This window comes from Olea europaea, unplaced genomic scaffold (genome assembly GCF_002742605.1).
Source record: "Olea europaea var. sylvestris unplaced genomic scaffold, O_europaea_v1 scaffold1996, whole genome shotgun sequence".
NCBI lineage: Eukaryota > Viridiplantae > Streptophyta > Magnoliopsida > Lamiales > Oleaceae > Olea > Olea europaea.
This window is the reverse complement of record NW_019237832.1, coordinates 2,515-18,474: the sequence shown is the minus strand read 5'-3', so window position 1 is coordinate 18,474 and position 15,960 is coordinate 2,515. Positions and strand designations below refer to the sequence as shown.

Sequence of the window (15,960 nt, the reverse complement as noted above, 5' to 3'; positions counted from 1 at the left end):
TTCTAACTTGCATAAAAGTTCAATTCAAACCATAAATTAAAAATTAATAGTGCCATATTCTCTCAAAATAATAATAATAATAATAATAATAATAATAAATAAATAAAATAAAATAAAAGAAAAAGAAAGAAAGGGGGTGGGGATTGGGGGTTGTAAACCATTGAGTTGAATTTGTAAATATTATAACAAAATATCGAAGTCTACGAAAAAAAAATGTCAATTTCCACTGAATCTATTTGTTTGCTTCTATGATCTTCATCTTTCAGCCGAGAATTGTTGGCCTTACTGTAAAAGACATATGTGGGAGTGTCACTGTGAATTGACATATCACCTTTGTTTTATCACTTAAGCCATTCGTACAGAAATTTTTCTACAGAATTTGACCAATTACTTCCATGTGTAAGACCCATCGTGAATAAAAAATTATCAAAAAACACCCCCACCCACCCCCATGTGTGCAGCAGGTTTGTTGTTTTATTTGTTATACGGGAAATTGTAGTCGCAGTATCAAATTTTTCGTTTATTTGCAGATTTAACCCAAAACTTTTATTTATGCCAACTACGATACCAAACTTTTCAAAAACTAGCAAGTAAAATCCAAATGAATGAAAATTGTTAATTTGACTGTTGGTTGATAAAGAATATTGACCATAATTTTGACTAATTTTGAAAGATTAAGAAGGTAACTTTACATTTTTTAACAAAAAAAAAATGCTAATTACAATATATTAAGCCCCTGTTTGGTACTCATTTTTGGAGCCAAGAATGCATTTTTTCCGTCACATCAGCACATAATTTTTGACTTCTACACTCTAATGGGGGACCCGCGATATGATGTTTAAAATGCATTTTCATTTAAAAAATGTGCACCAAACGGACTCTAACAATCAAATCAAAAACAAAAACAATATTCATCTTCTTCTCCACTCACTCCCCTCACACTGTTAAGATTTGGGGTCCATCTTAATAAGGTCAACCTTATTAAGAGGAGTGGTCCAAGATCTATTTAAATTGGTCAATATTTCGGTATTTAACCGATGTGGGATTTATTCCCTTAATATGTCCTCGCAAGATGGTGGCTTTTTTGAGCAGACCAATCTTGAAATCCGTGTGCTCATTTTTGAGACTTGATCGGATCAAATAGCTCGTTGGAGCTTATTGGGCTCTGATATCATGTTAAGATTTGGGGTCCATCTTAATAAGGTCAACCTTATTAAGAGGAGTGGCCCAAAATCTATTTAAATTGGTCAATATTTCGGTATTTAACCGATGTAGGATTTATTCCCTTAATACACACCACCCAACTCAAAAACCAAAACCCACAAAAATTGGCACTCTCCCCAAAACTTATTGCAATATGCAAGGCAAATAGGAAGAGAGATGGGGCACGAAGTTTGGGAGAAGGAGAAGGGCATTCTGAGTACTGAGAGTTTAACCAAATTAATAGCACTATTATCGAGGTTAAGGAAAGGGAAGGCGGCATTTGATGTGTTCAATAAGTTTGGAGAGTTTGGATCTCCCACAAACTGATAAAGAAATACCTACGAAAATTGATAGAGAAACTGATAGGGAAGCTTTTTCCTTGGCTTTAGAGATGCTTAAGGATTATACAAAAGAAGATCGGATGTATGCAGTTAAGCCTTTCTCGAGTGTCGATCAGAAATTGTGTTGGATTGAAGACGTTGAAAGGACAAAAACTTTGCTCCTCCAGATGATTGATTGGTGGGTGCCGATTTTGGTGTGTTTCGGTTTTGGGGTGGGTGGAGAAGAAGATGAATAATGTTTTTCATTTAATTTTTAATACATTTTAATTATTTTTGTTGTTGAAAATCCTTTTAAAATTAGTCAAAGTTTAGGTCAATTTTAATTATTTGGTCAACTAACGGTCAAATTAACAGTTTCCATCCATTTGAGTTTTAACTGCGAGTTTTTGAAATATTTTGTATCGTGGGCGACAAAAATGAAATGTTTAAGTTAAGTCTGCTAATAAACAAAATATTCGGTACCTCGGCTACAATTTTCCCTTGTTATAATTTTAAATTTAGAACAATTACGGGATGTCTTTAAAATATCTTACTCACACTAATTCATCTTTATGTAGGAGTTCCTCCACGATGCCCCGTAGTCATTTCGAAATTTGAAAAATTTATCATCTCGTTTAAAAACTGAATAGAAGATAGGTGATCAGGTTGTTAGGGTCAAGATGTGAAGATAGCAATGGTTTACAATGACAAAAGCGTGATTGATGTGGAGTCGAGAAAAGATTTACAGAGACATAACAAAAGGTATAAAAAAAAATATTGACGGTGTAGCAATTGCGACTCTTTGACACGATATGTGATGATATCACCATGCAAGAATCGTAACCTAAATAACCTAGGTATTAATCAATATTGACCACCACAAATCCCATAAAAATCCAAACCTACCTCTATAAAGACAAGACAAAGGTTATCACCTTTTTCTTTTTAATTTTCTTTGCAACAAACTAGGCTGCTTGAATTAATGTTGTTTTATTCAATAATGTTTGTTCCAATTTGATACTAAGAAAAAAGGGTCATTCTTTAGAAAATAAACATTAAAAAGTCTATGGTTTCACATTAATTTCTTGCAAAGAAAAAGGATAAGTTAGCCTTCCTTTTCTTGTGTCTGGTCGTCTTTGGTAAGTCTACTGAATTATCTTTTTTTGGCCTCTTTTTTCCCAAAATAGTCTGTCTTGAGACAAATTTTGAACAAATTTAAAGCTACAAACCGCCCCTATAAGATTTCATGAGCATGCTTTGTTCCATAGGGTGTCAAAGTAAGAGTAATAGGTAATAACATGTTTTTTTTTTCCCCCATTTAGGGGTGGACAAAATTTCCATCCCTGTCCGACTCGAATCGAACCGAATCAAATTGAGTTGTTCCTTTTAAGTAAATATTTGAATGGGCATCTGAATCGAGAATCGACTGGTTTGGTTTGACTCTCGATTTTAGATCAAGAATCGAATAACCGATTCTTCCTAAATTTTTTTTAATTTATCTATCTTAACTAAGCCAAAATATCTTTTTCTAAATAAATTTGCTAACTAACTAATTTAATCCAAATTTAAAAATATGATTTTCCTATTTCTAATTTCTAGTCCAAGTCAACTTAATCAAATTGACTTAAATTTTACTCAAATCTGTTATTCTACCATATTACCGTTTCTATTGTTTAGCTGGCCAATTCAATGAGGGATTCTTTAGCCAAAAGACGGTAATTAGCACCAGCCACCAGACTAACCCAAACCCAAAGTCGTTTATCCAACAGCACGACCAGGATTCGAGCACTCTCTTTGGACATTCTTGTTGGATATAGTGAAGAACATAAACATAAAGGGCCGATTTGATGAAATGAAGAAATCGAATTGAAACTCGATTGCGCTTCTCTTCATTATTATTAGCCCACTATCTTTTTCTTCCTGTAATTTAAACAATCAAATCTATGGATAACTCAACAAAAAAAACGCAAAAGATAAATAAGATCGGATTACATTATTTTGTAAGAGCTAAGGTTGAACTTGTCATTAGTTGAATTAATATAGTTTGTAAATATTAAAAAATTTAATTATAGTGCGGAACTTGAAAATCGAATGGAAAAGAACCAAACTGAATCAAATAGAACCGAACTCGAACAGTTTCATAATTAAATTTGGATCCAACGATTTCACTTACTAAATATCAAAAAATTGGATTCAAACCATATATGTCCAACCCTATTCCCATTAAAAGCGAAATGGATTGGTAATAACATGTTGTGTTAGGCTGCGTAGAATTTACTCATACTGTACACTTATTCATATAAATATCGATATATGTGTAAAAAAAATCATAAATAAATAAATAAAATTATTGAGGGGACCGTTTCTATGTGTGAGGGACGTCTGAAAATCCCATGTATAGAAATTCTATAAAGATATATGGATGTAAAAGATGTCTATGTGTGGTCGTGAGAAGGGCGACTTAAGCCTAGCCAATCCCATTTTTGATAAAAGTTTATAGATCCAATCATGTCGAAACATTCTCCTACATGTTTGTTAAAATTTCGCAAGCATACGAGATCGATGACGAGAAATAGAATTAGTAAGTTGAGAGTATCGTTCGACAAGGATCAAATTCAATTTAAGTTTACTAGTTATGCATAGAATTCGAATTGTGTAAAATAAAAGAAAGATTAGGATTTGATTTTTATGCCAAATTATCTAAGAAAGTGGTAAAAAGTGTTTTTTGATCAAATTATGGATAATTGTATTGCATTTTGAATCCGCTTATCGCTATCTATTTCAATTCTTGATTTGTAGTCTTGTTTTTGTCAAGCGTTCTTGACAATTGATGATATATAATTTTCCTTTTCAAAATAAATTAGTTTTATCCTAACCATGACCTGAATCTATTGCTAACTCGAATTCGAATAACTAAAATGCATTAAATTTTAGATTATCTATATGATTACTCACGTGATAAATGTTATTCTTAAAATTTATTGCACATATGTTAATTTTATCACGTTCTAAATTTATTGTGAGTCTCTTAACACTACAACAAGCAACTAATTATCTAATTTAAACAATTAAATAATGCAATAAGGATACAAAATTAATTAAGAAACAATAATTACTATACTATTAGTTTGAATTAAAATAAATAAACAATGTGATTTGTCTTCAATGACTACGAGAAATCTAGCTAAACATGTTTCTATTGATAAAACAACAAAAGGAATGGAAAAGCATAACATGGAAGTGATCAAGCTAAATTTCAAAAGAGTTTCAATCAAATAAGGAAAGTTGTTTTCGTGCGCATGATTGTTTCTGCACAGTTTTCAATATTTTTGTCATAATTTTCTCTCTCAATATTCGATTAAGATAATTCAAAATGCGTTGAAAAATTAACTCAAAGAGTTATAGTCATTGTAGAAATAATACTTTTTCAAATTCGAATGTTTACTATGTCAAAAATGGGTCTCAATCTCTATTTAAAAATCTAGAACATGACCCATGCAGTTGGAAATTGATTTGTATCACTCATTTTTTACTTCTAATTGCATCAAATTGACTCATAGCAATCTTCAATTATCCTTTTGTGATCCGAATAAATTATTGGATATTTGCAGTTTGATCCTGAACTTTGTATTTCTTCCTTTTTCGCCCCCTTTTTATTTCTTACTTCCAATTCACCCAATTTGTCTTGAGTTTTGCCTAACAAATAAAATTGACATCTAATTAAGTCATAATTAATCGAAATTAATTACAATTAACTACACTTAATGGCCCAACACTGTCGACAGACAAGACCAAAATATTGATCGCAACCAAAGGAGGCCACTTTTCAAGATTAGGGCATTCTCTGTAGTGAGCCTACTCAAATTAGAAGTAACCCGACAATGTTTACACATAGGTGCTCAAAGTATTCCTTCATCTTCTGTTAAAATTGAGATCGATTATGTTATATTTTTTGTTATCTTGTTAGTGTTATGAATGACATAAAGGCTGAGCACTTTTCATTATATTCAGAAGAAGATAAAGGAATCATTTCATTATGTTTGCCATTTGGTATGGAAAATTTCATAATCTAATGAAGAAACATTTTACCATTCCTAAAATACCCTTCAACCTGCATGATTTTTGTCTCCATTTTAATACAGTGGTACAGCAATATCCCACTAGGAAGACAATAGTGATTCAAGAAAATCAATATAGATATCCCAAATTGTGGCTCTGATTAAAGAAAAAGAGCCTCTCGAGCGATCAGTTTTGTAGATCTTTTTGGCTTGGATGTTGCAATTCAAGGAATCTATCATGCTCAAAATCAAGAATACACTCATTCAAGTATCTTAACCACATTTTAGTATTGATGAATATTTTAATGGCGCGTCTGTTATATCAGATTGAACGATAATATAAGTGCGTTTTTGGTAATGATAATATTAAGATAAGCTAATGTATTGTCTATTATATAGTATAGTGTTGTCATGGATCATGAATCACCCATGTCGCGTGTCCCAAGCCCCAACCTTCTAGTTTTGAGAATGATTTGGAGAGAGTAGCTTGATTTTCATTTCAAACTCTTAATTCTTGTGAAATTTCATAAAGCTTGGCACTTGGGCAGTAGACTGTGAACTCATTCCATCATGACTGAATTTTTTTTACCATGGGGGCATCTTTAATGCTTCAATGGATTGCTAAAAATATATGTTAAATAATTAAGCAAAAATTGATAATTTAAAAAAAAATAAAAAAATCCTTCTACAAGGTTCTGTCAAGCTTATGTAGCAAAAGAAATACATACATTATCTAGAGCCTCCTCTAGATTCAGAAGTTTTATTAGACTTTCTGACCCGATAAAATTATATTATTAATGCAAACTTAGATACAATTTTGTTTTATTTTAAGAAAAGATACATAGACACTATTACTTATTTGTAATTGGAACCCATATGAAACAAATTTTAGACTTGATTGTATACATCAATATCAAGTACTTAAGTCTTTCATTCAATTCATTAAGGGGAATAGTGGTGCCCTTGCCAACTTGCATGTCATCTAGATAACAATTCTTAAGATGCATGGGAGTTTGGAAATGCTATGCGTGCACGAAGATTAAGAATTGAAGTGTAAAGTGTGGGTTAGTTAACTACGAAAATCTTGAGATTTTTTTAGAAGTCTAAATAGATTCTTATTGAAGTTATACATACCCTAACAATTTAATCCCCTTTCTATCATGTAATGTTATTTGTATCACTGTTGCTATATCATCAGTCTAATTGACACTGCATGGTAAGTTTAGCTAAATCTATTGCATTTTTTTAATTTTTCATTTGATTTAGATTTAGAGGAGCATGCTGCCATTTCGACGTTAGGTTAGAACACCTCCTCGATTTTACTAGAATAATCTCAAATTTTCAATAATGGCCTTATTATTGTTTATATATGCATATAATTTTTAAAATTTTTACTTATCTCAAGTTTTGATTGATTCAATTTCTTGATGGTGGAGGTTGTGCCTATATGTCTATACTGTCCCGAATATGTATTTGTGGGTCAGATCTTGTGTTTGTCAGTTAGTGCGTGGGGAATAGAAGGCAGTATTTAGAGAATAAAAATTATTGAAAGAAAGAGTGAAAATTCAAAAGAAAAGGGCATAGAAAGGCTTAAATAATTAGTGGGTTCTTCGTAGAAAGCGCAATGGTATGAAAACTTCACTATCGCAGGCCATTGGGTTAACCCATTGGGCCGCCAATCAATTTACCCAAACTATGTCCTCTTCTCTTCTCCGTTCTGATAATTTTTTCTGAACTTAATTCTCTCTCCTCTTTGATTAATTTTTCTTTCTTCTTTTCAATCATTGAATTAGGAGAAGAAATGTCGATTAGTGAGTGAACTTCCCGTTGAATATTTGTTCAAAATCAATGGAATGATAATGGGCTAATTGTTGAGCTCAATTGTAGAATTAATAAAATCAAAAGAAATTAAAAAACAAAAACTTTGTTGTTTTGTTGTGCGTACACAAGATGTGTGTTGGTCGAAACAGAATCAAATTTGATTTTACTATGCATACGCAAGATTTATATTATGCGTATTCATAGTTTTAAAAATTAACCGTTGGCTGATTTTTTTAATTTGAAACTTGTGACCGTTTTGGATTAAAGCTTAGTAGAAACTTAGTTGCCACTTTTCATTTGGCACTATTTTTATGGTGTATTGATTAAAGCTTATAAATAGATAATGAATGATTAATACAAACATATTAGAAAAATTGAAAAATATTTGAAGATCCACGTATCATTCCACATTGAATTAAACTATTGATTTACATTCATATTTAATATCTTTCTAATGTTTTTTAAGTTTTGGAAGATTTTAAATTCTTTACAAGCTTCATATAATCCGACAAACAGTTTGCCAATACCCTTAACCATTTCATTCAATTTCGAGATGGATGAATATCATTTGAGGACAGTGATCCAACTAGCCTTCAAATTTTATCTTGATAACTTTTTGATTTCTTTATGTTGTTACTGTAATTTTTTTTGTTATTCATTTTGTTACTCCAGACCTCTTTGTTTTCCACGGTTCCACAGAATGGTGACGCCAGCCATCTCATGGTCGCGGGCGCTTGTTCAGATATCTCCGTACACTTTCGCCGTCGTCGGAATCGCCGTAGCAATTCGGGTTTCTACCCTTGGCACCGCCCGGTAATTTTCATTTTATATTCTTATTCTAATTTGTTTTGCAATTCGAGAATTTAAAGCTTTTCACTCTATAAATTTATTTAATGTTGTAGGGGAATATCTTTTATTGAGAGCAGTTTAATAGGTGCAGCCATCAAGGCACCTCGCGTTACTTCCAAAAATCTTATTAAGTACATTTTCTGAGGACAAATATAAACCTTTTCCATTTCAATTCTGAGTTCAGTCAGTGTTAATTATGAATGTTGTGACCAATCTCAATGATCTGGTTTATATTCTCTTAATTGATTCTTACTGTTTGATTTATTGCTTCTATGGTTTTATTTTTTTGAAATTTATTATCTATTGAATATTGTTGACGCACTTTGACACAAGTTTACATCAATATGGTAAAACCAAACATTAATGGATGTTTGATGATGGTCAGAACTCGGAAGAGTGATTGGCTGGGTTACTTTCATGAAGACGCTGAAGTCTATAAACTGATGATTTGGAGTTGGGAAGTTCTTGGGCCATTGGTACTGGTCCGTGGGGTGGAGGAAACTGGTCCTTGTTACAGCACAGACCGAGTGGGCGAGGGGGATGTGGGAGAAGAGAAGGTCTATTTTCAAAAAGTTGGATATTGAATCAGCGAGAAGGGCGAATGTTTTGAGAGCATAAGATTTAGTAGACTTGAGATATACAATGAATTTGGAGTAATCTTGAGAATAGAGCCTAGTTGGATACAATAGACGAAGTTGAAATGGGCTGAGGATCGTAACTGTAAGTTGTTTCTTTTAGTAAAAATCGGAAGAATTTTACCATGGAGTTGGAACTTAATTGAGGGAGTACCCTTTTAATTGAGCATGTATTCGCAAGATTGCAGTGCATGCTTGAGCTATCTACAGAAGCAATTGCTAAAATTATTTGGAGGTCATTTATTTGCATGAAATCTAACTTACTCTAAAGTTCCTAGTCACGCTTGCTTGATGAGAAGTTTAAAATTTTTTATTTTTCCATGTCCCAGCAAAGTGTCAGGTGTCCCTCTAAATGCACCTTTCTTTGTAAAGGTTGGGAACAACACTCATATTGAAACACTTCTGCCGACGATCTGCTACGTTAAATGATTATATCGACAATTAGTTTGATGGAGACTGGAATTTATACTTAGCTGCCTAGTTGATTGCTGAGCTAGCTAGTAGGTCCCAAGCAAAGTCTGTTGTGCTTTTGATAATGCGAAGTGAAATCAAAACTTTTAAAAGTTTTACCATTTGCTGCATAAATCCACTTTTGATGGTTGTCGATTTATTATTTCCAACAACCCCTCCTTTCCTTTTCACATATACTACTGTACTTGTAAACTTGCTAAATAGCATCTGAGTTGGCATGTAGTGGTTCAATATTTATTATATTGCAATAAACAAAGTTTGAAGTCACTGTTTTGCAATATCATCCCATGATTGATGATTATTGCTTATTCATGTGTAGATCATGAAATTCATGGTTCACACAACTTATTATGTAGTAGCGTTGGAGATGGGATAGTTGTTGATATGCTTTACGACTTATTGAGTTGCTAGAAACTCTTACGAACACCATTCTTCTCTCGTTGTGATTTTTTGTGAGGTAGTTGCTATACATGGAGTTATTGTAGCCATCATTCTACAAATAAAGTTAGAGAGTCTTCATCCAAGATGTATGCTTAGAGTAGACTACGCAATCTTTGCTTATGGAGTAATTGTGGACTTCGTAAATCTCGTCTGTGGGCAAGTATTAGTTTTCAGCTCTCTATCATATTGTTAAAAAAGTTCCCTATTCACACTGAGAGATTCGACTCTGATTTTTCTTTTTTCCCTCTTCCAACATGTTTCATGAGTGAAGGCTCTGTGTTGGAATAATCGGAAGTAGCTGCGCTTTATCTAATGAACAAAACTCGTCACTTTTCGTTAAGATCCTTGTTATTGAGATGATTGGCAGTGCTCTGGGATTATTTGGTGTTAAAGTAGGCATTATCATGTCAGCTCAAGCAACATGTCCGTCTAAGGCAGCATGACTCGTAGTCTTGAATATGTTATTGGTTCCACGTGTTTGTAAATTCTTTTTCAATTTATTTTTCCTCCTCGTATTTTAGTTTTCGTATTGATGTTCTACATATTGTCAAAATTGGTCAATATTAGCTGAAGAAAATACAAAAACAGTGGTTATTTATGTAATTTAATTCAACTAATAAATTGCAAATTCATTCACCTTGGTGTTTTTTTTTTTACCTTGTAAAGATCATTTCATTTTATTCACAATACATTTTCAATTGATATTTTCGATTATAATGTATTATGAGTCCATCGCGTGAATTGGAATGTAAGGTTTGGACGGGTGATTTTCAAGCTCGGTTATAGAGAGTCCTCAAATTTTTTCAAAATGCATTTTTTTCTCTCTTCTTTTTAACCATACTTTCTTTATGAAAATAATATTACACGTAAATAAAAAACTTTTGCTTATTTTTCAACCACATATTTCACATCAATTTACCATTCTAAAATGCATTTTTACATAAAAATGTCTATAAAAAACCCCCCATAGTTTCAATCTTTCAAAGATGATTATGATTCATATGGTTTTGAAAAACTTCTAACTTGACATCTTCTCAGCCTTACAAGTGTTAAACTCAACTTCGTTGTAGAGGCATGTCTAACTATGTAATGTAGAATTTTAAGATACTAGTTTTAATTTCTTGCTCACGTTGGACATTAGTTATCGAGCTTGTTTGAGCCCCGCTAAATTTTAAGAATGTATTTTGGAATAGTAAATTAATGAGAAACGTGTGTTTAAAAAGTAAGAAAATGTTTTAGATTTGCGTATTATTTTATTAAAGAATGTATGGTTGAAATAAAGATATAGAAAAATTTATTTTGAAAAAAATAAAGATCAAACAAGAGCATAATGTCCAATGTGGACCAGCAACGTATGGTGTTGTCACGTCATATCCCAATTGTTGACGCGGCAATGCACGTTATCACGTCTACATTGAATATTATAATTTCTGTCCACTATGAATAGAAGATCAGATCTATTTGAGAGATTAATACTATGGCGATTAAGGATAAAAAAAACATTTTTAGGCCTTTTGGGAGAATATTTTACGTTTTTTTTTCCCTGTAATGCTATTTTAAATTTTTTTGTAATCCCTACCATATAAAAAGGAGAATGTGAAGTTACTATAGAAAACAACAGTGAGTTATTCCATTTTATTTCACTGTAGCATTTTTAATTTTTTTTTTTCAAGTGGGTGAGCAAAAACGACGCCGTTTGTCTTAGTATATATTTTATTATACACAACCTTCAAATTTACTACAACACGCAACTTTTTATGCCACCAATTTTATCACAATATATTTCTAAAAAATGTAAAAACTTAGTTATAGCTAAAAATTTGTTTCAAGTTTTTTATTTTAAGTTAATATATATATATATATATATATAACTTTCTTTTATTTCATTTTTATTAAATTTTGTTTGAAAATTGTTTTAAAATTTATTTTTCGATTTAAATTTTTTTTATTCTCTTCGCGGGAATTTTTAATTTTGATTAAATAATATTTATTTTTAGTTTTAATTATTTCAATTTAATTCCATTTGTCTCACTATAGCATTTTAAATTTTTTTACCCTAGTGGGTGAGCAAAAAGGACGTTTTTTTGTCTTAGTGTAGATTTTATATACAATACGCAACTTTTCATGCCATCAATCTTATCTCTTCACTCAAAAAATATTATTTCTAAATTTTGTTTTAAAATTTATTTTTTCGATTTAAATTTTTTTTATTCTCTTCGTTTTAAACACGATTTTTTTAAATTTTAATTAAATAATATTTATTTTTACTTTAAATTATTTCAATTTAATTTAAAAACTTTATAATAACTTTTTTTGGTTCATTTTATATTTGTCTGTCTACTATATAAATAGTAATAATAAGATAAAGAGAAAAAAAAGTTATATGAATAAATTGTTGTGCTTACTTAGATATTAGTTTTTAACAAAAAAAAAAAGGAGGGAAAAAATTATATATATAAGCTCTTTGCCTTCTTAGAGATATAAATTTTGTTTCCAGTTAACTAGATTGTATTTATACTAATCTTTATTTAATTTTCATTACTTTCTTTTGCATTGTTTTTATTATATATTTTAACAAAAATGCTTCTTCTTCTGTTTTCCCTTTTCATATCTCTTTTTATTTTTATATGTGGAGTCTAATGTGTTTTCTTTTTTTTTTATTACCTATTTTGTTCTTTTTGTTTGTGTATAAATTCATTCGTATTTTTTTCTCATGCTTTTATTATTTGTGTATTTTTCTACGTGCAAATTCTTTATGAATTTGTTGAGGTTTGGAAGTTTCAAACTTTGAAATTGATGGAATTGGATTTATATTAATTGCCGTGGATATATATATATATATATATATAATGCATGTCAACATAAAGTGGATTAGCATAAGCAAAAGTTACAATGAGTTGAAAGTTTTATAGATGTGTCAAACTTTCAGTGTGGTCTTTTTTGTAGACCATAAACATTGATCTTTCGTTGTTGATTAGTGGGAAAATGCATCTATCGCCCATTTGTAGTCATTTTTTCATAACAAAATCAGCCCAACCTATGGTGAAACATCTTATTACGCCGCTTGGTCTTAAATTTGTGGTAATGTCCCAATTGTGATGTAGAGAATCATGGATCTAAATGCTGCGCACAAATCTCGACAAGTGCTGTCGAACAAAACTTCTTGGTATATACTGCAGCGATGAAAAAAATTCAACTTAAAAAATAAATGATACAACTTACAATTTTTAGGCGGCTGTTAAGACGAGGTGTTAGTATTATTTCAAATATAGGATTATCTGAAGTGTTTCCTTCTTGGCCTTCTTCATCAGAGTAGTATGTAATCTCTAGCCCAGAATAGTCAAATGTAGTCATGTTTAGTGTGTAATTACCGTTATATTCGAATACTAGAATATAACCATCCTGTAAATTGTGATGGTCGAAAAATTGTTCCCATCCATCAATTGGGTATATGTTTCCATCGACTCTTTCTAATTTGATGGTAACAATTATGCCATCATATGCAATTACTTGTCATTAACGAAAGATGTAGGAAGCATCTATATTAAATATACATATATAAAAATAATAAAAACATAAACATATCATAAAATGTATATTAAAACGTCAAAGAAGTACTAACCAGCCGAACATTGTGATTAAGGGAAGGGATGATGATTCTGAAGAAACTACGTGAGACATTCATATTATGAGAACTTTATTGTTTGTTATGTGGAACATTTGAAATATGGATGAGTTGAATGGAAAAAAGTCTGGTGAAAAAATGGAGGTATTTAAGCTAAAAAAAATAGTACTTTGCCTTTTGAATTAGATTTGACAAGAGATTTACGGGTGTTATAATAGACAAATTTTTTCTGAAAAGACTGTCTTTTTATTATTTCCAAAAATAATTTTAAAAAAAAGTGGCCGGAGGCTTAGGCCCCGTATACAGAGGCCATTAGAGAGATTGCATGTTTTTTTCTTTTTCTTTTTCCTTTTTCCTTTTTCCTTTTAACTTGTTTTTGGAAATAATAAAAAGATAGAGGTTTATAAGTAGCAAGCAAAACCAACCTGAGTTTTTAACGAAGCAATACTTCCCACTAATCAATTATGAATTTCAGAGAACATAGTGCAAGAACAAGAACCTGGTTATCAAATCCATGCATAAACTTCATCTAATCAAATAAAATTAAAAACATCTATCTCAAATTAACTAACCTCTTCAAAAAAAATTAAATGATTTATTGCTAATATATACATGTTATATAACGTGAAAAAATACATAATCTAACTCTTCCTCCCAAATTTTGTTTAGATTTTTCCCTATTATATTTGTTTTTATTCATTAGGCACGTTTATTTAAATAAATAATTGGAAATATGATGTCTATATGCACACTTTGATAAATATTTGAAATATGGTGGCTTATCTATGCATAGATATGGATAGTCTATATTTCTCAGAGTTAGCATAATAATAATACTTTTTTTTTTATTTTCCTTGTCAGTGTAGTATGTTTTATTATAATTTTTCTGTTTTGAGTATTGTAGTTGACTTGCTTGCTGTCATAACTTGCTTGCTTTCATAGTCATAATGGGTAAATGGACACCTACATTTTCCCACCTCCAAGTTCTTGAATCTATATTTCATCAAGGCAACACAACTCCAAACAAATCGAAAATCGCACAGATAGTTTCTTAATTGTCGTTATATGGCCAAATTTGTGATAAAAATGGTTATAATTAGTTTAAAAATAAACGTGCTCATTCAAGATGCCATCCTCACAAACACAAAATTCCCAATTTCAGCCAATGGTAAAAGAAGACAAATTGCGTAAAAAGGTTTTAGGTATGATTTTTTGTTTGTTTATGTTATCTTTCATCAATCTTATTTTTATGTTTTTAGGTTGTATTGATGATTGTATTGAGTTATACAAGAATGAAAGTATTTGTCTTGAAAAAGACTCTGAAAAAGAAAATGAAACATCAGAGATTCCTAATATTTTACATGATTCTAAAAGGGTTGATTCCAAACGAATAAATCTACGAGATATTCTGACCAAACCTTATATTCTTCCATCATTTACAATTTGTAAATATTGTGGTGTAAAAAAGTTTCATAAAGAAAGTAAGGGTTTTTGTTGTTGTGATGGAAAAGTTAGATTACAGTTAAATAGTGTTCCTCCTGAATTGTTTGAGCTATTTACTTCTACTTCATGTGAGGCAGTTGCTTTTAAACAAGTTGCTCGTAGTTATAACAATCATTTTGCTTTCACTTCTTTTGCTGTTAAATATGATAAAAATTTATTTAGAAATAATATAGGTATATATACATTTAAAGTTCAAGGAGAAGTGTACCATTTTATAAATCCATTGTTACCAACTGATGGGAAACCAGCATATTTACAGTTATACTTCTATGATACTAATAATGAAATCACTAATAGACTAAAAAATTCTGGCAGCCACATGAAACAACTTTGAGAAAATTGATAGATGTCTTGAAGATGAATCCATATTGTCGTTTTTTCAATCATTAAGTGAAGTTTCTGATTTTGGTTCATGTCATATTGTGCTTAGGCGTGATCCAGGTTTTGACCAAAGACTGTATAATATGCTATTGTGTGAACAAGTAGCCGCAGTTTGGGTTGATGAAGACCCATTTGCAAGCCTTCAAAATCGTGATATATTAATTTATGGATATTCTAACACTACACATAAAGTAAACTACTATTACGGCTGCTATGACCACTTCAGTAACCATTAATATTTGTCTATGGAAAATTTGGATGGTACGAAGGTATCCAAAAAGTCAATTTGAATACTTCTTCGCTCATGGATGAAAATTTTATACAAATTAATAACATTCACTCCGCTGAAGACCTTTTGGAAATGAAAGAATGTGGTAAGTTTGATCATCTGTGGAATTGTTTTATATGTAATAAAAGAGTATGTAATTATATTCTCCTGCTCAAATTTTTTCTTCACATTTCTTTTCAGTTTTGACGAAAATGAAGAAGTGAATGAATGTATCCTGTCGCGAATATTATTGCTGCAAACTTGAATGAGGCTTTCAGATAAATCTATTCTTCTTCATACAAGTAGATTTCTGCAGCAATATATAGTAGATATGCATCTTAAAATTGAAACTGCAAGATTGGATTATTTTCAAAATAATCAAAAA

General features: G+C 30.9%; 1 protein-coding gene across 3 annotated transcripts; it reads left to right on the top strand.

The window, feature by feature from the left end:
• The first annotated feature begins 7,923 nt into the window (after window positions 1-7,923).
• Window positions 7,924-10,434, top strand: LOC111379503 (V-type proton ATPase subunit c''2-like). Of its 3 annotated transcripts, none has more exons than XM_023002886.1 (2): window positions 7,924-8,215; window positions 10,070-10,434. In XM_023002886.1, exons 1-2 carry the CDS (start codon window positions 7,956-7,958, stop codon window positions 10,239-10,241), a joined length of 432 nt encoding a protein of 143 aa, XP_022858654.1. In that variant the 5' UTR covers window positions 7,924-7,955; the 3' UTR covers window positions 10,242-10,434. The 3 variants fall into 3 exon arrangements, with proteins under 3 accessions (XP_022858654.1, XP_022858653.1, XP_022858655.1); XM_023002885.1 differs by having other exon boundaries at window positions 8,637-10,434; XM_023002887.1 differs by lacking the exon at window positions 10,070-10,434 and adding an exon at window positions 8,305-8,515.
• Window positions 10,435-15,960: the final 5,526 nt, after the last annotated feature.